The following is a 25703-nucleotide window of genomic DNA, read 5'->3' as shown; positions in this document are numbered from 1 at the left end:
GCAGCACTCCTCGACCATTCATCAACTCCTACTCCAGAAAGCCATCAACACTGATCCTGATGCACGATAAGCCTAATGAGATGAGGAGTCCGTCGTCTCTCCATTAGTCCCTTCTACAATGGGAATATTTAAGTTTCATGCATCCTAAATCTAAATGCAATGGAAACATAAGTTTCCACTGTGTAGAAGACCTAAATTGCATCCTTAAAACACTTGTTTATAATACAAAGTCAATTTTGTTATAATCACTATGATTTTACATCAGCTTTATTCTAAAGAACCAGAACAAATACTTCAGCTTTATATGCAAGGTTTCATTCTAAAGGCTAGTTAATCATGTAAGCTAGCATCTTTCATGTCTTTTGTACCAGCAAACCTTAATATGTTAGCCTTTTCATTGTTTCAAAGGTATCCCTTCTTTAATCATTAGAAATTGGCAAATATGTCCAAGCAGCAAACAGAATGACAACCTATACAGTAGAAGATAATCATGGAGCACCTACATGTGCAAGACTGATAGGCTAGTTATGTAACCCAGCACCTCCCATGACTATTGTATCATTTGTTACTAAATGTTTTCCTTCAAAGCTATCCCTCCAGCAATAATTTGAATTTGGTAATTTGTTCAATCAATGAACAGAATGTTAATCTATACACAAGCAACTAATCATGGAGCACCTAATCAAAATTTGTAGCATTGTATTAAAAAAAAAATCTAGCTGTCCAGTTATATCAATGAAATAATAAGTTATGCTGAAGATGAAGGGGCACTCAAATCAAATGGTTGAGTTGCCAACATATTTGCCAAGGCATTCCAATACCTAAGGAGGCATCAGCACTTCCTTTCTTGTCATGCAAGTTACCATGAACAATTACTCCATCCACAATTGAAATAGCAACATCATCATTTGCTTATCATAGGCTACTAGGACCAAATAACATCAAGACTAGAACAGTTGTAATGAGGTTTTTGCCTTCTCTCTTTCAGCTTCCTTACTCTAAAATAATGTCAAAACAAGTTTCTTCCTGAGAAGCCTCACAGATAATTGTTACTCTCCTTTCTCTAAGATACAATTAAATATTGAAGAAAAACTAATGCCTTGCATTCTGAAACATTTTCTTCAAGATTTAAAAGAGCACATGCTCAAAGTGTCTGTAGATCATATTTTAATAGATAAGGAGCAAATGACCTAGACAGGGCTAAAGAAATTCTAGCAGAGAGAGAAAGAAAGAACTGGCACAGTAGCCGCAAGCTCTAGCTTTTTGCCATCCAACTTCCGTTTTGAAGCATAAGCAGAAAAATAAGCATCAAGTTTAACGCAAAAATATAAAACAGGGCTCCAGAATTAGGAGGGAGAGACCAAGAGCCCGTACCTGAATGGCACTGCTGCCATAGTTTGGCATCCATCGAGCAGCACGGTCATTGCCAGTCTTGAAAGATAACGGAACCCTACCAGACAACCTTGTTCGATCCATGTCCTCCTTTTCGTCAATCGTCTGCCTTTCCAGGAGTAACGGTGATCGAAAACCCTAAAAATGGGAGAGAAAACGGTGCAGTGAGAGACTAATGGCAGAAGAGTATCAAAAAGGGATGTCGAGAAAGAGGGGTTAAGGTTTTGAAGGAGGAAGAGGAGCAAGAAGAAGAGGAGGCATCGCGGCCAAGGGGAAACCTGCAGGAAGCCCAGAGAAAGGGGGTTCCTACACGTGCGAGGTTTCGCCTAGATGAAATAGCACAACCAAAAAATAGGGAGAAGGGGGATTTGACAGCCGGAAGGGAGGAATGCAGAAGGAACGTTGAGGAGAGAGAGGAGGGGAGTCGGAACGGAGCGGACAGGAGACGATGGAGGGAGGAGGAGGGACGGCGATACGTGGGATCGGGGGATGGATCATGGATGTAAGGTCAGAGACGGTGGGGTAGTGCACGGTTAGGGTTGGATCGGTTTAAGCTTATTCTAGTGAAGATCCAACTTGAATGGGACCAAAATCAAAATCAAAACGACCATCAAGAATAAGTTCAACATTTCTAAAACTTTAATATATATTTAGCAACAATAAACAATAATACAGATTTAGGATTTAGGGTTTGAGGTTTGGGTTTAGAAGTTTGGGGTTTGGGGTTTGGGTTTAGGAGTTTGGGGTTTAGGGGTTTGGGGTTTGGGTTTAGGGATTTAGGGTTTAGGATTTGGGGGTTAGAGGTTAGGGTTTAGGGTTTAGGGCTTAGGGTTTAGGGTTGTAGGGCTTAGGGCTTAGGGCTTAGGGCTTTAGGATTTGGGGTTTTAGGTTTTGGGTTTTAGGTTTAGGATTTAGGGTTTAGGATTGAGGGTTGAGGGTTTAGAGTTGAGGGTTGTGAGTTGAGGGTTTAGGATTGAGGGTTTAGGGTTTAGAGTTCGGGGTTGGTTCGGGGTTTAAGATTGAGGGTTTAGAGTTTAGGATTTAGGGATATATATGTATGTATATGTTATGTATGTATGTATGTATGTATATGAATGTGTGTGTGTGTATATATATATATATGTATGTATATGTGTGTTTGTGTGTGTGTGTGTGTGTATATGTATGTATGTATATTTTCCTACATACGTATGTATATGTATATGTATGCCCAACAAAAAAAAAATCCTTGGGCTTGTGGGCCGGCCCGAAGGGGGGCTATGCCCAGCTGCACCGCGTATGTGGCACGATGAAGTAAAGAAGAAGACTCTGATAGTTGTCTCCTTCCTTCCTGATTACCGACAGAAAGAGGGCTTTCCGAGAGCAATCCAAGTTCGAATTGAATTTGGACATCTTGCCCATTTTGATCCCCTCCCCCTCCTCTGATTTTTGCCTCCAGAATCGCCGGAAATCGCCTCCGATTCCAAGGTTGCTTCTTCGAGCCTCCTCTTTGATTCATCACCGGAAAGGGCCATCGGAATCTCGCCGGATCGAGGTAATTGCCTTACGCTACCTTCTCCTTCTTTTTCTAGTTTTATAGCTATCCTTGCTTGAGTTTGAGACGGCTAATCACCGGGATTCAATCCGAAATAGAAGAGCCCTGTTTCGGTGTCCATTTCGCCAGCGTTCATCACCACCGGCCGCCAATTCGGGCCGGACTTCGCCACTTCCTCGATCGTCGAGATTGCATGGTCGTCAGTCTGGGAAACCGACCATGATCCATGTGAAGTTTGATCACCCCTTGCTCCTATTATTTTATTTTTCTTCTTCCTTCCGACTATCATCACTGGCGAGGCAACGGCCGACAGACCACCTCTCGTGGCCACCGTCGCTAGGGCTAGCCACCGTCCTTGTCGCCCTCTTTGATCCGAAGAGGAAAGGGAGAGGGCTCTCTCCTATTTTGGAGAAGAAGACAAGGTCTCTCTCTTCTTTCTCTCTCCTCTCTTCTCCCTCTTTCTCCTTTCTCTCTCTTTTTGGGCCAGACATGTTGATTGATCAAGGTTGACCCATGCTGTTGACAACCAAACCCAAACCCCCGATTGAATTGGACTGAGATTCTTTCTTGCTGGATTTTCTCTCTCCACTAGACTTTCTCTCTCTGTGTATGTATATGTATGTATGTATATATATCTATATGTATGTATATATATACACATATGTATAAACATATGTATATATATATATATATCATACATATGTATATATATGTACATATATATATACATATATATATATAAATACATACAAATACATACATATATATACATACAAATACATATATATATATGTATATATGTATGTACATATATATACATATTGATGGGGGGCAAAATGGATCGTCTTGTTCAGGACAAGGGATCATCCCATTCTAGCCAGGCAGACTTTAGTACCGACCAGACCAGACCTCGGTCCTGCTAAGAGCTAGTCCGATCTTGGACTTCGCTGAAAGCTCAGCCGACCTCGACCGGATTTCTCTGTTGCTATGACCTGCAGCAACCTCCTCTGATGCTTATAATAACGTTCCGGGCCCGAGTTTAGGGCGTCCTGCTGCGTTGACTGCAAGCCAAAGAGCTCATTTGACCGTAGGAATATACGATGACACACCTCGGCCTAGCTCGGAGCGCCCTTATATTTGCCGACGCGCCCCGACAGAACTCGGGGCGCCTTTATATTCACTGACACGCTCCGACTCAAACTCGGGGCGCCCTTATACTCGATAACGCGCCCCGACCGAGCTCGGGGCGCCCTTAATATTTGACGACGCGCCACGGCCAAGTTCGGGGCGCCCTATCCAACAACGTGCCCCGACCCTCGAGCTCAGAGCACCATGCCGAGCAAACTCTGGAATCGAGGAGGCTAGGCCGACCTCAGCACCCGCCAAGCCGACCTCACTAAACATATGTCATGGCCCCCAAGCGAGCCCGACCTCAACGCCCACTGGGCCGACCTCGCCAAGTATATGATGCGACCTCTCATCGAGCTCGACCTCGCCCACGACCACATCCACGTATGCGCTCACGCCCATATACGTGGCTTACATTACAAATTTACCGCGCCATGCTTTGCTTGTTGGCCAACGACAACTAAGAACGACGCCATGCTGCTCCAACCAAACCTTGCCACACCTATCAATGCTTTACCGTTCACAAGAACGGCCTACACCGTGCGTCTCAAGCAAGCTCTACCCGCGCGCCATCTGGCTAAAATCCATCTCCTCCCATGATGTGGATGGACCATACCTCCGCCACCTGGGCACCTCTACGGGGTCTATAAATAGCTCCATCAGGTAATGCTTAAGAATTTTTGGACCAACTAAAATTCATTCTAACTTGAATGTCGGAGGGTCCTCATCGGAACCATCGGTGAGGCTTTATGCAGGTACGCTGTCATATGGGAGGTGGCCTCCCTTTCTTCGCTCCGGCCGGCAACTCCCTCGACTTCCCCGGCGTGGTCACCCTCGGGCTAAATTTGAACCACAATATTTGGCGCTAGAAGGAGGGCCTGAGTTGTGATCATGAGGTTAAGGAGTCATGAAGCTCTAAATGCATCGAGATGCCAGGTACCAACTCCTAGCAACTTGCTTCAAAGTCCATCCCCTGCGGCACCTACACCGGCGGATCAAATTCCTCAAGTCCAGCCAGAGCAGTTTCACCTGCTCGCCCAGCAAGTCCAAACACTTACCGCAGCTGTTCAAGGCCTCCGGCAGGCAGGAGCTTCGTTCGTCGCCGAGCTTGACAAGAAAGTCGAGAAATTGGAGCGACAAATCCAGATGCTCCGGGATCAAATCGCGGAGCACCATAAGGAGTGCGACTGACCAAGGAGCAAATCCTCCCAATGCAAGAGAGATCCTCCTCGACCTAAGAGCCCGGCTCGTCCAAGGTCTCCCCTCCAAAAGCCCAGGAAATATGCCCCCTCCAAAAGTTTGGGAAGTACGCTCCCCTCACATCCACCCAGGCAGAGATCTTCATGGAGATCGAGGATCACGGCTACCTCCAACCCCCATCAAAGATGCAACCATCAGAGTAGCGGAAATGCTTGAACAAGTACTGCCGCTATCATAGAGACCACGGCCATGATACGGAGGACTACTACCAGCTCCGTGACAAGATCGAGGCCCTTGTCCGCCAAGGACAGCTGGGTCACTTCGTTCGTGGTTAAAGCAGACATGAGAAAGCCTGAGGAACAGAGCCTAGAGCCGCGCGAGGGGCCGAATGAGAATCGCCCCATCACGGGCACCATCAACGCCATAACCATGTGCCCTAAATGGTGGTAGCTTCTTGACCTCGGGGGGCAATGGCGAAGCCCTCATCCCCACCAGCTCGGATCTAGCAGACCGGAGCTTACGAGCTATTAGTCTTCCAAAGTTGAAATTCCGAGAATCTCAAAATATATTATTAATGAAAATTATTTTCTAGGACTTCTTTGAAACATCTTGGAAATGTCTAGATGAATTTGACGCGCTTCAGTTGTCTCCACGGCATGAGCAACAAATCTACAAAGTCGCTCCTCGAGCTCGGCTTGGGGTGCCCTGCAATATCGACTGCGAGCCAAAGGGCTCCACAACTACATGATACAAATCTACAAAGTCGCCCCTCGAACTCGGCTTGGGGCACCCTGCAGTATCGACTGCAAGCTGAAGGGCTCGCGCGACTGCAGGATACAAATCTACAAAGTCACCCCTCGAGCTCGGCTCGGGGCGTCCTACAATATCGACTGCAAGCCAAAGGGCTCCGCGACTGCAGGATACAAATCTACAAAGTCGCCCCTCGAGCTCGGCTCGGGGCACCCTGCGGTGTCCACTGCGAGCCAAAGGACTCCACGACTGCATGATACAAATCTATAAAGTCGCCCCTTGAGCTCGGCTCGGGGCGTCCTACAGTATCGATTGTGAGCCAAAGGGCTCCGCGACTGCAGAATACAAGTCTATAAAGTCACTCCTCGAGCTCGACTCGGGGCGCCCTGCAATGTCGACTGTGAGCCAAAGGGCTCCACGACTGCGGGATGCAAATCTACAAAGTCACCCCTCGAGCTCGGCTCGGGGCGCCCTGCAGTATCGACTGCGAGCTAAAGGTATTCGCGACTACAGGATCCAAATCTACAAAGTCGTCTCTCGAACTCGGCTTGGGGTGCCCTACAGTGTGGACTGCGAGCCAAAGGGCTCCGCGACTGCAGGATACAAATCTACAAAGTCGCCCCTCAAGCTCGGCTTGGGGCGTCCTACAGTATCGACTACGAGCCAAAGGGCTCCGCGACTGCAGGATACAAGTCTACAAAGTCGTCCCTCGAGCTCGGCTTGGGGCGCCCTGTAGTGTCGACTGTGAGCCAAAAGACTCCATGACTGCAAGATGCAAATCTACAAAGTCACCCCTCGAGCTCGGCTCGGGGCGCCCTGTAGTGTCGACTGTGAGCCAAAGGGCTCCGCAACCGCAGGATGCAACTCTACAAAGTCGCCTCTCAGTGCTGACTGCGGGCCAAAAAGCTCCCACAACCGTGGAAAGCTTCACTGACTCACCCCGGTCGAGATTGGAGTGCCCTTAATACTACTCGCCAACGCGCCCCGACCAAGATCGGGGCGTCCTTAATATTCGCCGAAGCGCCCCGACCGAGATTGGGGCACCTTATAAACAATGGCGCCCCGATCTGAATGGGGGCACCCTGCAGAGTTAGGAGCTGAAGAGGCCGATCAACTGCAAACAACATTGCCCCAATCTGAGTGGGGGCGCCCTGTAGAGTTAAGAGCTGAAGAGGCCCATCAAGTGCAAACAATGGCGCCCCGATCTGAGTCGGGGCACCCTGCAGAGTTAAGAGCCGAAGAGGCCCATCAAGTGCAAACAATGGCGCCCCGATCTGAGTCGGGGCGCCCTGCAGAGTTAAGAGCCGAAGAGGCCCATCAACTGCAAACAATGACGCCCCGATCTGAGTGGGGGCGCCCTACAGAGTTAAGAGCCAAAGAGGCCCATCAACTGCAAACAAGGGCACCCCGATCTGAGTGGAGGCACCCTGCAGAGTTAAGAGCCAAAGAGGCCCATCAACTGCAAACAACGGTGCCCCGATCTGAGTGGGGGTGCCCTGCAGAGTTAAGAGCCGAAGAGGCCCATTAACTGCAAACAACGGCACCCCGATTTGAGTGGGGGCGCCCTGCAGAGTGAATTAAGAGCTGTAAGGGAGACCCATAGGGGGCAGCCAGACTGTGATGGTCATGCCCGAATCGTCCTCCCCCAAAACAGCCAATACTATTCGCCGACGCGCCCCGACCGAGATTGGGACACCTTTTGTAATCGCCCACGCGCCCCGGCCGAGATCGGGGCGCCTTGTAGTGTCGCAGGATGCAAATCTATAAAGTCACCCCTCGAGCTCGGCTTAGAGCGCCCTACAGTATCGACTGCGAGCCAAAGGGCTCCGCGATTGCAGGAAACAAATCTACAAAGTCGCCCCTCGAGCTCGGCTCGGGGCGTCCTGCAGTGTCGATTGCGAGCCAAAGGGCTCCACAACTACAGGATATAAATCTACGAAATCGTCCCTCGAGCTTAGCTCGGGGCGTCCTGCAGTGTCGATTGCGAGTCAAAGGGCTCCGCGATTACAGGAGGTAAATTTACAAAGACGGCCCAGAGCCAAGCTTGGGCCGCCCTGAGGTTTCGACCATGAGCCAATGAGACTCTCTCGACCTCGAGAAAAGTTTGAGGGCGACCCGACCTTGGTTCGAGCACCCAAGTAAGGCCTACAGAAACCTACAAGGCCGAAAAGCGTCGAAGCTCACAACGGCCTCCTAACTAAAAGACGCCCTAGCACACTACAATATGAAAGTTAAAGGGGGGCTCCAAACTCGGTTTTTACACAAGGGCTTGAAGCCGACCTGATGCCTAATCTGGGCGCTTGAAGTGTGCTGACAGACGAGCTCAAGAGTAGCAAACTCCATCGACTTTCTAAGACTTTAAGTTGGAGGTGAATGCCGAGCACAAGGATCGGCAAAAATCCAACACAGATTTTGTTATGTGAAAGCTAGGCCAGAACCTAAACTATGCAGTTCGGATCGTGCTAGCTGGACATAAAGCAGGATGAGCTCAAATGCCTAGTCAGTCTTCAAAGACAAAGCAAAATGAGCTCAAATACTTGGCCAAATCTCAAAGGTACAAAATGCCAAAAATATATATATGCATGTCTATATGCCTATAATTATGTTGTAAATCCTGCCTTTTTAGAATCTGGACAAAGTCATTTCATACTACTGTTGGACTGATCTTACTGCATGCATGTCTATATGTGGGTGTTTGTAAGGCACTTATGGTGCTGAAGTTTGTTTTCCTTTAATTCGGCAAAGAAAATGGTTTAACTTTTGAGATATCAATTTATTTGAATTGTAGTTCCCTGCAATGCGGGAGTTTGTAAGCACTAGAAAGCCTGTGTAGGGGACTTGTGCTGGATTCATTTTGTTGGCAGACAGGGTAATTGGTGAGTAAGCCATGAAATATATTATTTTGTAGTAAAAGGACATGATATCAAAATATAGCACAATTTAAAGCTAATTACTCAACTCTTACCTATTCAGGGCAGAAGTTGGGAGGACAAGAGCTTATTGGAGGGCTGGACTGTAATGTGCATCGAAGTTTCTTTGGCAGCCAGGTAAAGTATGTCCAACTGGGAACTTTGTTGGTTCTCTCGCTCTTTTTCTATTTGGATAGAATGGATGAGCATTACAACTGCTCACTTGATTACACACTGTTGTGGTTTTGCAGCTTCAGAGCTTTGAAACTTTATTGTGCCTAAGCTTGCAGAGGAAGAAGGGGGTCCTGATAGCTGTCGTGGAGTGCTTATACGTGCCCTAGCCATCCTAGAGGCAGGACCAGATGTTGAAGTACTAGCTGATTTTTCCGTTCCTTCTGATAATGCAAGGACTATAATACCTGCTGATGAAGGCAAGAAGGTTGTGTCTGTACCTTGCGTTCTATAAATCGTCCAGCAGTGATGCTATAGGGTTAAATGTTAAAAATGCTAGATTCTTATTTATTTTCTTCTACCTTTCTGTATGACATTTTTTTGAATGTGTCCCAAACTGTTATTTCAGTTAAGTATTATTTAATGATTTCACTTATTTGGTTTATTTAATTGAATTTATAGTAGTTTATGATTTAGCAGCTGTGCAGGTTATGATTTAGCACGGGTAAATACATTTTTAAAAGAGAGACGAAAGCTTAATAACCTTTAATAGCGGCTCTAAAAATGTATGCCTCGTCTTCACCTTCTCCCTCCTCTATTTGCCCTTTCCCTCCCCAATCCTTGGCTGGCGTCTATCCAATTGCTAGCACCATCCCATTTACACAGTTCTCAATGCCTCATTGGTTAGCGTTTGGCTGGGTTAAGCACTTAAGCCCGGCCTCTCTAACCTTCGCCATAAACGAGGCCGGGCCTCGATCCACCCCCAACCCCGCCATCTTCCACTTTCGTCGCGAGGCTTCCCAAATGCCCCAACTTCATCATGCCCACTTCTTCCCCTCCGACTACTACACTCCCTCACCCCCCCCCCCCCCCCACCCCCAACTCGGGTCCTCCGAAGAAACAGTCCCTGGGACCGAGCTAGCCGGCGCGAGGGCCGCCTCCCCAGCCGCCAGAGGAGACATCGTCGCCGAGGGCCACGGCGACGTCCTACTCGATTTGGGCAAGGACGGTCCGAGTTGCCCCTGCTTCATCTTCCCCTGTCCTTCTGCATGGTCGCCTCCCCTATCCCAGCTCATCTCCTCCGAAGCGTCCACTCTGTCCGGGGCCTTCTTCACCGGTGGTGGGGCCGCCTCCCCAGCCGCCGAAGGAGGCGTTGTCGCCGGAGGGCCTAGCGGCAGGCCGCTCCTCACCATTCTCGGAGCTACCCCCTCTCCCTCGTCGCCGGCCAGGGACGACCGTGCGAGCGCCGTCCCAGAGGGAGGAGGAGGGCTTCGGGCCCTCGTGCCGCTGCGAACACCGCGCCACCTCCGCCTCCCCTCCACCAAATGCCCAGGGGCGTCTGCCCCTCTTCAACAGGCGCAGGCCCAAAGCCAGCTCCGCCCTCGATGTTCCCAACTGGGCTTCCTCCACCCCATCGAGCCGGCAACCACGGTGGGCTTGGCCCTCCATGCAGCTTGTCTCGGTGCCCAGCCTGGGTTGACTCGCCTTCGCCCCAGTTGCTCCTGAAGCTCCCGAGTCACCGACTGAGCCGCTCCTGCCTGGCGATCTCCTCCGGGCGAGCTTGGACGGCTTCTGCCAGCCCTCCAGATTCTGCGGAGATTCAGGTTAGTTTTGCCTTCCCCCATATGCACTCCCAAGGGAGTTCTTACTTTTCTCACAAGACCAAAAAAACAAAACAACGCAGCCAATCTTTTGGTAGAATTATTTTTTATTTTTTATTTTCCTATTTCTCCTGAGTGCCCTGAAGCATCGGAGACTTCCCATGTTCTACCTATGCCATTGCTGCTGCCGCCAGTACAAGGCGGCTCTAAAAATGTATGCCTCGTCTTCACCCTCTCCCTCCTCCATCTGCCCATTCCCTCCCCAGTCCTTAGCTGGCGTCTATCTAATTGCCGCGCCATCCCATTTAAGCGGTTCTCATTGACTCATTGGTTGGCATTTGGCTGGGTTAGGCCTGACCTCTCTAATCTTAAGCCATAAACTTTATTCTCAGCAAGTTTCTATCATGAGCCAAGGCGTACCACAAATCTAGGCTTTTTTTATGGATCCAGATACGATCTGATTGAAGATCGGATGGGTCGGATCCGATTCGGATCCGGATCTAAGCCGGGGGCTACAACTTCTTTTTGTGCTTTTGGAAAAGAATTTGGGCAAATCTAATTTGATCATATCATAATTATGACGTGCCCAGTGACCCATGACTTGAAAGACTTGCAATTGACCTCCAGTCAGAACAGATAGCTCATGACTTACTAAGGCCCTGTTTGGGGGAGCTGTTGACAGTAGAGCTGTTGGAAGTAGAGCTGTTGGAAGTAGAGCTGTTATAAAAAGCTGTTTGTTGTTTGGTAACTATATTTTTAAAGTGCTGTGGCACTTTAACATATGTTTGGTAAACAAACTGAGAAAGTACTTTTATATGACAAAATTACCATAAAGGACATTGCATAGTATTATACAATAGAGCATGATAAAACATAACATATATTAATACATAATATACGATATAGTATAATATTACTGTAATATAAAATATTATTATTATAATATAGTAATATGATATTGCATAGCATAGCATAATGGTAATATAATTATTAGTATTAATTAATTTCTCATAATATAACATAATATTAAATTATTTAAAATAACATATTAATGTATTATGATATAAGGTAATATAATATAATATGTATAGTATAATACAATAATAAAGGTATAAAATAATATATTATTAGTATAAATTAATTTTTCATAATATAACATAATATTAAATTATTTAACATTACATATTAATGTATTATGATATAATGTAATATAATAATATATTTATAGTATAATACAATAATAAATAACTATTTATCTGTTTAATAGATTATCTTTTTACTTAACTATTTGCAATGGCGACAAATTCACCGTACTTATCAATATCATAAGGATCAGATTATTTGCCACTCACTCATTATTTTTCTTTATATTTATTTATTTATACGTTCATTCGTATATATATTTTTATTTATGCATTTATTTATTTATTATTTTATCCATTGAAATATATTTATTTATTATCTTATTTATTTATTCATTCATTCATTCATTTATATAAATATTTATTTATGCATTATTTATTTATTTATTTATTCTTTTCTTTTCTTTTCTTTTCTTTTATTTTATTTCCTTTTCTTTTTTTCTTCTCTTCTTCTCCTTCCTTCCTCTGCCCCCTTCTCCGTTCTTCTCCTCCCGCGCACCCGGCAGCACCGGAAGGGGGCCAGGCCACGGCGGCCGCGGGTGGGGGCCGGGCCGTGGCCGGCGGCAGTCTCGGTGGTCGACGGCGCCGGAGGGGGTGCGGCCCTACGACGGCGGGGGAGAGGGAGGGGGTGCGGCGGCGGGGGAGAGGGAGGGGGTGCGGCGGCGGGGCACTGCAGCGGCGGGGAAGAGGGAGGGGGTGCGGCGGCGGGGGAGAGGGACGGGGTGCGGCGGCGGGGGAGAGGGAGGCACAGCAGCGGCAGCGGCGGCGGTGATGCGGGGGGGAGGGGTGGGGGTGGGGGTGCGGGTGGGTTGGGAGGTGGTTTGGGAGAGGAACAGGGCCGGGGGGAGGGGGGCGGGTCGGTTGGGAGAGGAACAGGCGGTGAGGAACCTTTTTTGGGGAGGAATTTTTTTTTTACATGGGGGTATTTTGGTCAAAAATACAGCTTTCCGAAAAAGCTGAAAACAGCATTTTCGGAAAGCTCCAAATTGGAGCTTCCTTCCAAAAGCTATTTTCAACTTCCCGCAAAAGCTGAAACAGCTTTTCAAAAAATTTACCAAACACCATTTTTTAGCTAAAAGTATTTTTGGAGGGCCAGAAAGTACTTTTTGGCCCTCCAAAAGCTCCCCAAACAGGGCCTAAGTAAGTCGGTCTGCAAGCCAAACTTCATATCACACTATTTTTTATCTATATGACTGATTGGACGGAACTTGGCGCCCCCCTGCTCCCCTCTGAGGAAACCCATATCTCCTTCCTGTCTGCCTTGAAAACCCGCCATAAATTCACTTAAAAACGACAAATAGTACCACCACCCGCACACAAAAAAAAGAAGAGACTCTCTTGCTTGTTATCACAAAGCAAACTCATTTCTCTCAGCTTTTGCTGGATTTTAGGTGGTTTTGTGCAGCCTTTATCCTGATTTTGTTTCTCTTTTTCTGTTTCCCTTACCATTTACCACCAACTCAGTGCCGTTAAAGCCACCTACTGAGCATCATTTCTGGTCCTTGGACAAGCCACCTTCTTTCCAACTCAAACCAGCGGTCCTCTCTCTCTCTCTCTCTCTCTCTCTCTCTCTTCTGGGCCCAAGAGATTCTGAAGCAGAGCACGGCTGTGCGGAGCTCCTGTCTTCGTCTTCTTCTTCTTCTGGCACAAGAACATATCTGAGATAGCTCCCATTCATTAAAGAAACCATCTTGGGTCTGCTTCTCTGGCCTTCTTGCTGCTATACCTGTCCCAAGTTAAACCAAAAGCTTGAGAGCTCGGCGTTTGGGTTTCCTTCTGTTTTGCTCATTCTCTTCGGGTCCGTTCGGGTCGGGTCGGGTCACGGGTCGACCCGACCCATTTGCAGCCTTAGCTGTGCGCGGCTACGCTCCGGTTGGGGCTTTCTTACCTCGCGCCGCCGCCGTTCCTTCCCCTTCCTCTTCAAATCGCATCGCGTTGGTGGGTCTTCTTGGGGCTCCATCCTGCATCTTTTCCTTCTCGTTTTCTCTCTATCGGCTCGGGTGCCTTATGGCGGTCGGCGTCCTCGCACTGCAGGGTTCTTTTAACGAACACATAACAGGCCCGCCTCTCTTTTCCTCTTCATGTTTCTTTTCCTTCCTCTTCGTCAATTTTTTCTCTCTTTTGTGTTCATGTTGCCGTGGCTAAGAAAACTATCCTCTGGCAGCGCTGAGGAGAATCGGGGTCAAGGGAGTGGAGATAAGGAAGCCGGAGCAGCTGAATAACGTGGACGCCCTCATCATCCCTGGCGGCGAGAGCACCACCATGGCCAAGCTCGCCGATTGCCACAACCTGGTCCGTCGCTTTCTATCCCTTGCGATCTCCCTTGTGTCAATAAACCTCTTTCAGCAAAAAAGAAAACAAGAAAATTTGGCTGCTTTTCCCCCCTTAATCCCTCTTTACTTGTTTTGAGGAGGTTACTGGTCGGTTATTGTTCAAATGCCTTTATGCATATGTTTCTTTAATCTAGCACACTTTTTCATTTTGTCTTCTCCTTCTAAATTCTTTTCTATTGCTTGAAACTAATGTGCAAACAAGAAACATGCTGCATTTGTTGATATATGCCTCTGTTTTACTCACAGGCTCCCCTTTATCAATCTGTTCCTGTATTTTCCCTTTTTCTTTTTCTTTTTCTGCAGCGTGGGGTTGCAACATCCCATCACATATGTTATGGACATGAAACTTGACCTTTCTATTCTGTTCTAGAGACAAGTAGTTCCAGTTCACATCATCCATTAGAAACGTGATGTGTTTGAAGTTGATATGCAAGTGGGAAGCAGTTGCTTTGCTTATTGTTTCCATTGCATTCATCTCTGTTTCATTCTTCATCTACATGTGTGCCTTGGCATATGTAGTGATGTTTTAACCTTTTACTTTCTGCTTTCCTCTTAACCTCCTGTCTATTGATATGCTATTGTTGGTGAGCATCCCAATCACATAATGTATTAGGGAAGTACAACTGCATTAGAAATTGTTACTCGCACGTTATATTGACTTTTGTAGTTTTGATTTCCTGAATATGCGCCTGGAAAGTGATGTCTTTATGGAGTCCTCCAATTAACCATTATGTTTCCATGTTGATCTTTCCAACTAGTTGAGGTACCCTTGTTGTGTTAGTTATTGCTGGATTCTCCTGAATGAACTAATGGGGAATCAATTAGAGGCCCGGCATCCGGGATGCCAACGTTTTAAAAATCCTTTGTATATTCTTTACTACCTCTAAACCCACTTGACTACTCCAAAGAAAAGAATAGAAGAACATATATAGGAAACACAGCTAAAATAACTTCAATACATATGGCCTTAAAGTTTAGATAAATTAATTTTGTATTTATTTTGGTCAAACTGTTAATATGACTCATAACTATTGCTATCTTGCAAGAAGGATGTTGACACTTGTATTTCACTAATAAAAACTCAGATTAAGCATATTCATGTGCACGATCTATCCTCAAACAACTCACATTTATGTTCGCATTTACGAAGATGTGGTTGCACAAAAACATAGGGGCACACACACACACATCTTAAATTCTTTATTGGACTGTGTCCTCAGCCCCCTCCTTGGGGGTCAAGGCAGCTGTCTTTTAAAACATTATATGCATGCATGTCTATATTGCCTATAATTGTGTTGTAAATCCTGCCTTTTAGAATCTGGACAAAGTCATTCTATACTAGTGTTGGACACTGACCTTACCATCATCCAAAACTATGTCATTTGTACACAAGCTTCCCAAAAGCTTGTTCAGATATGTTAACAAAGAAAATTATTAATTATATTCTTGTCCCTTAGGCTTGGTCAATTAAATGGGCTGATTTCTTTTCTTTCTTTCGGCCTGTAGAGTTGCTTCCTTAATGCCATCTTATTTCTCATATGTGGGTGTTTGTAAGGCACTTATGGTGCTGAAGTTTGTTTTCCTTTAATTCGGCGAAGAAAATGGTTTAACTTTTGAGATATCAATTTATTCGAATTGCAGTTTCCTGCAATGCGGGAGTTTGTAAGCACTGGAAAGCCTGTGTGGGGGACTTGTGCTGGACTCATTTTGTTGGCAGACAAGGCAGTTGGTGAGTAAGCCATGAAATACATTATTTTGTAGTAAAAGGACATAATTATCAAAATATAGCACAATTTTAAGCTAATGACTCAACTTTGGCTATTCAGGGCAGAAGTTGGGAGGACAAGAGCTTATTGGAGGGCTGGACTGCACTGTCCATCGAAATTTCTTTGGCAGCCAGGTAAAGTATGTCCACCTGGGAATTTTATTGGTTCGCTGTCTCTTTTTCTATTTCGATAGAATGAATGAGGATTACAACTGCTCAATGATTACATACTGTTATTGCTTTGCAGCTTCAGAGCTTTGAAACTCTACTGTCAGTGCCTAAGCTTGCAGAGAAAGAAGGGGGTCCTGATAGCTTCCGTGGAGTGTTTATACGTGCCCCAGCCATCCTAGAAGCAGGACCAGATGTTGAAGTACTAGCTGATTGTCCTGTTCCTTCTGATGATGTAAGGACTATAGTACCTACTGATGAAGGCAAGAAGGTTTGTGTCCGTACCTTGCTTTCTATAAATCACTCAGCAGTGATGCTATAGGTTTAAATGTTAAAAATGCTAGATTCTTATTTATTTTCTTCTACCTTTTTGTATGACTTTTTTTTGAATATGTCCCAAACTATTATTTCAGTTAAGTATTATTTAATGATTTCACTTATTTGGTCTATTTAATTGAATTTATAGTAGTTTATGATTTAGCAACTGTGCAGCTTGTGATTTAGCACCTGTAAATACATTTTTAAAAGAGAGACGAGACCTTAATAACCTTTAATAGCAGATCAAATTTATCATAAATAGATTACTTTTTCTTTAAGGAACATGATCAATATGTAAGGATCATAAGGTGATACCAGGAGAGAGTTCAACCACACAAGACAAGTTACTAGTTTTAGATATCTATACTAAATGCAAGAAGAAAGGAAAAGAAATTAATGAATATCCAAAGATAACATGGTGGAATTTAAAGAGCTTTTAGGAATAAATTATTCAAGGAGGGAAATTGGAATTTAAGGACAAAACCGAGCAAAATCTGAAATGGAAAGTATATTAAGAGGGTAACTAAAGATGTTCTAGGAGAGGCAAAGGGAAAACAATATATATATATTAAAGAAACTTAGCGGTGGAATAATAAGGTACATAAGGCAATTAAAACAAAATAGATTTTTAAACATTGGCAAAAAATAAAAGATGTTGAGGAATTTACAAGGAAGCTAAGCAAGATGCAAAAAGGCTAGTAGTAAGGCTAAATGCATATTATATGATAATTTATATGATACATTGGGATCAAAAGAAGGTGAGAACGAAATTTACAAAATAGCTAAAGCTAGAGAAAGGAAAATTAAAGATATCAATCAAGTTAGATGCATCAAAAGTGAGAATACTAAGATATTAGTATTCTACTAAGGAAATCTTTATGAAAAAAGTACAATCAAGAAAAACTCAAGGTTTTATTTGTACAATTCATAAAAGTGAACTTTAAAAAGAATGCAAGACAGTTAGGTATTAGGGCCAGATGAAAGATCTATTGAGGTTTGGAAAATTATGGAAGATATTGGATTGAATTGGCTTGCTAACTTATTTAGTGAATTATAAAAGTTAAGAAAATATTAAATAATTGGAGAACTATTGTACTATCTATATATAAAAATAAAGGTGATGTACAAAACTGTTCTAATTATTGGAGAATAAACCTTATAAGTCATTCTATGAAATTATGGGAAAGGGTAATTAAATTAAGAAAAATAATAATTGTTTGAGATACCTATTTTTTGGATTGATGTCTGAAAGATCAACAACGAAGGCTATCTTTTTACATAGAGAATTGATAAAAAAATATAGAGAAATTGAAAAGTTTATAAATGGTCTTTATTAATTTAGAGAAAACTTATGTTAAGGTGCCAAGAAAAGTGATTTGATAGTCTTTAAGAAGGATGCGCATAAGCGGTATATTGAAATAGCCGAGGACATGTATGTTGAGGCATTAGCATGTGTTAGGAATTACTGTAGTACAGCAAATATTTTTCTCATGATAAGCTTATATCATGGAACAACACTAAGCCTTTATCTATTTGTATTAGTTATAGATGAACTCATATTTAATATTCAGCAGAATATACCATCGTGTATGTTATTTGCAGAAGATATAGTATCGATCAATGGGAATGAAGTCAGAATATATAAATGCAAATTTAATGAGAATGTGAATAGAGATGTAATATCAATTAAGATTGATGGATAAGAGATACAACAGAGCGACCGATTTTATTATTTAAGACTTATTATACAAAATAACAGAGAAATAGATGAAGATATATATAATGGAGTTAGTGCTAGTTAGATGAATTGTAGAAGTGTATCTGGAATATTATAGGATAGACGAATATCTTGAGACTTGAGAAAACAATTTATAGAATAACAGCAAGGCTCGTAATGTTGTATGATCAAAATGTTGGGCAATAAAGAAAGCATATGAAAACAAATTAAGAATGGTACAAATGAGAATGCTAAGATATGGTACAACTAAGAAGGATAAATTTAAAATTGAATATATTAGAAGAGTTGTAAGAGTTGCACAAATTAAGACAAAAATGATAGAAAATCAATTAATGATAGTATAACATGTACAACAAAGTTCTAAGAAGGCTTGTATAAAAAGAGATACTTTAGTTTGTGTGGAAGGTTGTACAAGAATGAGAGAAAGACTTAAATTAACATTGAGGTTGTGAGGAAGGATATGAAGAAACTTTGAGTACCATCAGAGGTGGCCCTAGGTAGGAATGCAGGTGAATGAGGATCCATAAATATGATCACAAATTGTTGCGAAAACGTTAGATGATATTAAAAAAAAAGATTCCTCAAAAAGATCTCTCTCCGAAGGCCATAGACATTTCTTCTTCCTTATTGCTGGTGTCTTGTTATTGTGCTGTGATACCACCTGATTTTAAAAGAATACTCTACCCTAGACAAGAGGTAAAAAATTCAATTTTACCCTCGTACTGCATTAGTGGGTGATGTATTTACCTATGTTGGTCTTTGGAGCATTGATCCCTTGCCATACATGTACTGCTTTTTGGTATCATAGAGTGTAATAATTGTTAATAGTGTTCATGTTGTTTGCTTAGAAATTTGTGCACATTTAAATTATGTCATTTCCAGCTGTTAACCCGTGAACTTGTATGGGAATCAAGTTTTGAACATTGTTAGGTAACTTTTGGAACTTGGTATCTTGTCTTCAGTTGTTGCCTCACTAAACATCTTCTATGTCGCATGAACATCGTCCATCGAAGAATAGAACTCACTGGTTGGAGAACAAAGACGGACATTTAACAGCAAGGCAGGAGATAAAATTTGGTTTTTTGCATGTGTACCCTTATGAAATTGCATGTGTACCCTCATAAATTCGCTAGTTGCGTGTGTGCCCTTATAAATTATTTTTTATTTCACATCTTCCCTCAATATCATAATCCGTTTGATGATGTTAGTTTAACCGGCATTTAATTAAAAGTTTTATTGCACGTATATTTTTATAAATATTTCATATTGTGTATACCCATGCAAATTTACTATTGCATATATGCTCTTATAAATTATTTCTTATTGCATATCTACCTTTATTGAGTTAAGAGTATTTCATTCATTTCATATTTAAACTCCTCTTTTCTTCATGGTGTTAATGGCATGTTGAACACATCGTAGACATGCAAAGGAAAATAATTGATAAGAGTATACATGCAAATAATAAATTTGTGAGGGTATGCAATTTCAGATATTTATAATGGTACATGCAAAAAACCCGATAAAATTTTAAAGGGAATAACTTATAGCGACCTTTTGAAATGTAATTTGCAAGATAATTTAACCAAGGCTCAAGGATTCCAAGCTGTTGACTCTACAGCTCAAGAATAGTCTCTAAACTATGAAGGCTCAAGAATAATCTGTAACTGTTAACTTGAAGTCTCTAATGCTTAAGGAGGTCATAAGATTAATATGCTTTGAATGATTTCAAAAAAAATATAAAAATGACTACTTTGAATGCTTAGCTTTCGTAGTTGGAAGATACATTATGCAAAATGTTTTTGCAACACGAGAAGTGCTTTATGCTATGAAGAGGGTAAAGACTAGGGCATTCATGATGCTGAAAGTAGACATGCTAGTAACATATCATTGAGTTAATTGGAACTTTCTGGTTCAAGTTATTAGGGTCATTGATTTTTGGATAAATGGAGAAATTGTACTAGAAGCTACATAACTTCTCTTTCCTTGTCCATATTAAGTAATTAAACTCCTACAGCTCATAGTCAGCCAGCATGTAGTCTAATGGAAGGCGATCTATTATCACTATTTGTATAAATATTGTTTCAAGCAGTGCTGAGTAGAATGCTAAACAGAGGGGGGAATAGGATTTAGACTTCAGTGGGAGTTCATTTGGGTCGAATAAGAATTAATCATCTGCAATATCGTTTAGTTTTCCCTTGAGCATGTACTGATGAATGCACAAAGCTGAAGAATATTTATCCAAGTTTGTGAGTTCATTTCAAAAGCTGAACAAGGAAAATTGTAGGGTTATTATGTCATCAAAGTCACTTAGTCTATTTGGAAGAAAATTAAGAGAGGATTGGGTCTTCATGATTTTGATTATGTGGAAGGAAAAAAATGGAATTTCTACTTTGAGAAGAATTTTCTAAGTTCATGATTTTTTTGCCTCTATCATCTTACAGCTCTCCATTTTCGAACTTTATCCTTTTAACTACTAAACATATCAACTTTTTAAATCTAAAAGCGTCTTACTAAAACTAGGATGAGATGAAACACAGCGTTGGTCTATGAGCTGAAATAATTCTGGTAATCTTGCAACTATTATTATTGGGACATAATCATTTTCATAGATGATAAAGTGGCAAAAATATATTTATCTGATATTATCTGATAAGAAATCGATAACATTTTTGTAGCATTAGTTAATTATGTTACAATAAATTTCTACTGTTAGTTGTTTCTTTTGTTCAATATTCTGCAACAGATGGTTTAGAAAGATGACACAACTCTAAATTTAATTTTTATATTTCTTATTTTCTTCTGTGAACTGGTCAAATCTTGGAACCTCATTACGAATTCATGTGATGTGCTAAATCTAATTCATTTGTGTAATCTGTGTGCAACTTCTTGACCTGATACAATTGTTTCTCAGGAGAGAGTGATCGTTGCGGTAAGGCAAGGGAACTTGCTTGGAACGGCTTTTCACCCTGAGTTGACTTCTGACTCTCGGTGGTAAGTAGCAGCTACTGAATTGCAGCATAAGGTGGCTAGTTTATTCTCTGGTTAGTATATTGAGATGTAGCATTTTCTTCACAGGCACAGTTTCTTTTTAAACATGGGAAAAGAGACGGGTGAAAGGAGCCTCGAATGCATGTCTGCACCTGGGTGGTATTTAGAAGATCGTCCAGGGAAAAGGCCTCGTGATCTTCCCATATTTCAGTGATGCTGATATTATAGCTGTAGTTGCTTAAAATGTTCCTAACGCAAAGTTGGCTATTTTCTAGCAGCTTTTTCAAGAATCCTGCCTATCGAAGGATGGATATATGTCTATTAATTGATTATATAATTATCTAACAGTTGGAGGTAATTTTGCTTTGAATAACTCTGTCTCGGCCTGCGAGTTGCTGGTCGAAGACAGGTCCATCAATCATTGATTTGGGCCCATAATTACTCATGGTGTGAGGGTATGAAGCCCAGTCCATACATCAAGCATCTAACAAAGAGAAAGTATTATGAAAAGACGTTGCTGCACCTAGGTGCATCATCTTCTTCTCTTTTGGATGACCGGGCAATTTTGCTTCAACTGCTTTTCTGATCCATCTTGCCAACTATTGGTGTTGGAGAAGACCATTATTTTGTTCCTGAAACCAGCATTGTAATGAAGGCCATGATCCCTCGACCCTTGGTTGCTGCTGTCATTCCAGCGAGGTTAATGCTGGCATGCCTCTTATGCCTCCTTTAGCGGAGAGACTTAGAGCACCAAGATGAGGTCAAAAGGCTGGAGCGTGGTTTTTGTGTCTGCGTATTTTGAAGGAGCCGCGGAGAGAAGGAAACGGCTAGAGTACGCGATGGCAATAAAAAGTTGCATTGGCTTGATAACTTGTGGATTTTGTTAGTGAGAGTCAAGTATGGTCTTTGGTCCCTACGTTGCTTTCAGTTTCCGCTTCAAGTGGCTCTCCAATATGGAAGAAGATATATTCTTATGCTTCAATGTTTATGCTAACATTAGATAGTGTATTGATAATGATGCCTCTATTGATGTGCTTCATTATCCGTGGTTATCATCTATTCTTTTAGGAAGGTGCTTGCTTAGGTTGATTCTAATTTATTGCAAGGTGTTATGGTTAAAAATTTATTACTACTTGGTGATAGAAAATGGAATCGGTTCTTAGTTTCATAACTTTTTGAAAAAATGTTAGCTGATAGAATTTTTTCTACTCCAATCTCGAGTGGCAATAGTATGGATAGGTTGGGATGGAGCCTATTGTTATCTATTTTTTGTCTACGGTTATTTTAGGTCCGACTTGATTTCTGGGTCAATTCGTGATCTCCACTCAAAAAAGTGCTTCTTTTTGTTGTGCTATATCTTTCGCTTATGGTCATTAAGGGATCAATTCGTCTATCTTTAGGGTCGACTTGAGTTTGCATAAGGTCAACTCATGATCCACTAGAGTTGACTCAGGGCTAGTTTTCATTGCTATTTGTATTTTATCTACAACCATTGTAGGGTTGACTTGACTTCTTCAGGGCTGGGCTCATGATCTTCAAGGATCAACTCGAAAATGTACTTGTTTTTACTGTGCTCTATCTTTCGCTTGTGGTCATTATAGGGTCGACTCGTGTATCTTTGGGGCCAATTCGAGTTTGCTTGGTATTGACTCATGATCCAATAGTACCATTCATGAAAGGGCTAGCTTTTATTGATATGTGTACTCCTTTTGTGGCCATTCTAGAGTCGACTCGACATCTTCAGGGGCCAACTCATGATCTTTAAGGGTCGACTCAAGAAAGTGCTTGCTTTTACCGTGATGTGCCTTTCGCTTGTGGTATCGACTCATCTATCTTTGGGGTCAACTTGTAAAAGTTCTAGTTTCATTTCTATTTGTATTTTATCTACAGTTATTCCAGAGTTGACTCAACTACTTCGGAGGCCAACTCGTGGTCCGTTAGAGTCTGAATTTCTTGGGGTCGATTTGTGATATACTAGGGCCAACTGGTGAAAGGGATGGCTTTCATTGCTATTTAGTATTATGTTTGCGACCATTCCAGGGTCAGACTCAACTTCTTCAGGGACCAATTATTCTTCTTTAGGGGTCGACTTGAGAGAGTGCTTATTTTTGCTGCGCTCTACTTTTCGTCTATGGTCATTGTGGGGTCAAATCGAGTTTGCTTGGTGTTGGCTCATTATCTACGAGGGTCGACTCGTGAAAGGGTTGGTTTTTATTGCTGTCTGTATTCTGTTTGCATCCATTCTAGGCTTGACTTGACTTTTTCAGGGGTGGACTCGTGATCTTCATGGGTCGACTAGTCTTTTTCAAGGCTCGACTCAAGAAAGTACTTGTTTTTGCTGTGTTATGCCTTTCTCCTATGGCCATTGAAGGGTCGACTCGTCTATCCTTGGGGTTGACTCGATATATATACATATACATATATATATATATATATATATACATATATATACATATACATATACATATATAGATATATATGTATATCTATAATATGGATTTATATATACATATGTACATATGTATAAATGTATATATCTTGATAAATATATAAATGTATATATGTATATATGTAATATACATATATATGTATGTATGTATCTATACATACATACATATATATATATATATATATATATATATATATATATATATATATATATATATATATATGGATGTATCTATATTAATATATATATGCATGTATATGTGTATGTACACACACACACACACATATATATATATATATATATATATATATATATATATATATATATATATATATATATATATATATATATGTATGCATATATATGTATGTATCTATATTAATATATATGTATGCATATGTATATATATGTATGTATCCATATTATTATATATGTATGTGTATGTATATATACACATATATATATGTACGTATGTATATATATCTATACACATATATATGTAGATATATATATATATATGTACGTATGTATATATAGATATACACACACACATATGTACGTACGTACGTATATATGTGTGTGTATATATATACGTGTGTGTGTGTATATGTATATATATATTTGTGCGTGTAGGTACATACATATGTATATATATACATACATATGTATATATATACATATATATATATATATATATATATATATATATATATATATATATATATATATATATTTGTACACGTATGTATGTATGTATGTACGTACGTATGTATCTATGTACGTATGCATCCATGTACACGTATGTACGTATGTATATATATTTGTATATATTTATAAATATGTATGTGTGTATGTGTATATATATATGTGTATGTGTATATATATGTGTGTATGTATGTATGTATGTACAAACATATTTATATATATACATATACACATACACATACATGCCCTTTATAGTGTCTATGTGTCAACCTGTGCATTTGTGCATGAGCCTACATGGATGTATATCAAAGCAATATATACCAGTACAGTTTGATACACAGCAGAATGAGCTTGTACCTTTTCCAATTTAAACAATGCCTAATTATCTTTTACAAATGATTTTTCCATTCCTTTGGCTTTTATTTTAAGCATAAAGAGGGCCTAATCCACAAATTGGACATGCTAATGATTAAAAAAATGTGTTCATTCTATATGGAACAAGTGATTAGAAATGAAGGTAGCTCCTAGTCCATAAACTTCCACAGTACCACCAGAATATGAAATTTCCATAATGCCATCTGTAGTACACCAGCAGCAAGGTGTTATAATGTGTAACTGCAGTCGCATACCACTCTAATTTCATTGTTATCATAATTCCATAGATGCTGAGATTATTTTGTTGTTGTTAAGCTGGCATAATTTTGTGGTGTTCCGACAAAAGTACTCAAGCCTATACAATTTACATATTTAAACATTTGTAGAACGATCTATAACCCTGGTTTCTAATGATTACTTGATATATTCATATGTTTAAAATATATCTACAAATTAATCTAAAGCAACTAAAAATTTGTCTGTCTTCAAAAAAAATGAATAAATCACCAAATGAAACTATTACAATATACAAACTTGGATATCGTTTGGTGTCAAGGTTACACCAAATGTCAACTTTGCACAGCATGGTAGAAATATCATCCTGGACATTAACACAGGCATGATATGCAATAATTTGAAAATAATCTGCCTCGTGATCAACCAGTATAAAATCAATAGAACTATGTGGATTACCCATGATCTGAAACTAACCAGGATCAAATGCCGTTTCCATCTTTGCATTTATAGTTGGATATTGGCAAAAAAACAAAAAATTTTAAAAAAAGCATCATTGACTCTTTTGGCACTAGGTGACTTGTGTAATCCTCAAGTTGGTGAAGTTATGCACTCTACACCAACCAGAGCATCTGACCATGCCTATTTATGGGTGTTGTTATTATACAGTTAGAATACATGCTACTCCTACAAAGAATGATCAAGAATACCCCTGCAATTTTCCTAAACAACCGGTGAATATGTAAAATATTCCTAAAGTATATAAACCCTGTCAACCGGCATGCAGTATATGTACCTCC

General features: G+C 41.4%; 2 protein-coding genes across 4 annotated transcripts in view; one reads left to right on the top strand and one right to left on the bottom strand.

Moving 5' to 3' along the window:
* Nucleotides 1–1980, bottom strand: part of HOS1 (ubiquitin-protein ligase) — a 41940-nt gene extending 39960 nt beyond the window's left edge. The window contains exons 1-2 of one of the 3 annotated variants that reach the window (XM_008793138.6): nt 1671–1980; nt 1375–1530 (exon numbers count right to left, since the gene is read on the bottom strand). In XM_008793138.6, coding sequence (XP_008791360.1) covers nt 1375–1476 — 102 coding nt within the window. In that variant the 5' untranslated portion in view covers nt 1477–1530; nt 1671–1980. The remainder of the gene's footprint in view (nt 1–1374; nt 1531–1670) is intronic. The other 2 variants (XM_088715511.2, XM_026805098.4) reach the window with 2 other exon arrangements.
* Nucleotides 1981–13331: 11351 nt separating this feature from the next.
* On the top strand, nt 13332–21558 carry PDX2 (pyridoxine biosynthesis 2). The gene is made up of 7 exons (XM_008793136.5): nt 13332–13886; nt 13992–14119; nt 15802–15889; nt 15987–16060; nt 16173–16364; nt 21064–21143; nt 21228–21558. Exons 1-7 carry the CDS (start codon nt 13835–13837, stop codon nt 21352–21354), a joined length of 741 nt encoding a protein of 246 aa, XP_008791358.1. The 5' UTR covers nt 13332–13834; the 3' UTR covers nt 21355–21558.
* The last annotated feature ends 4145 nt before the right edge of the window (nt 21559–25703 follow it).

The sequence above is a fragment of the Phoenix dactylifera genome, chromosome 1 (genome assembly GCF_051530095.1).
Source record: "Phoenix dactylifera cultivar Ajwa chromosome 1, Ajwa_hap1_PhDact_Kaust_v1.1, whole genome shotgun sequence".
Taxonomy (NCBI): domain Eukaryota; kingdom Viridiplantae; phylum Streptophyta; class Magnoliopsida; order Arecales; family Arecaceae; genus Phoenix; species Phoenix dactylifera.
This window is presented reverse-complemented; position numbering and strand designations above follow the sequence as displayed.

Excerpts from the sequence above, each read along its gene's own strand:
- PDX2 (XM_008793136.5), top strand. The coding sequence starts at position 13,835 with ATGGCGGTCGGCGTCCTCGCACTGCAGGGTTCTTTTAACGAACACATA. Across the intron at positions 16,061-16,172 it reads GAAATTTCTTTGGCAGCCAG|CTTCAGAGCTTTGAAACTCT; the intron begins GTAAAGTATGTC and ends ATTGCTTTGCAG. Across the intron at positions 21,144-21,227 it reads TTGACTTCTGACTCTCGGTG|GCACAGTTTCTTTTTAAACA; the intron begins GTAAGTAGCAGC and ends TTTTCTTCACAG.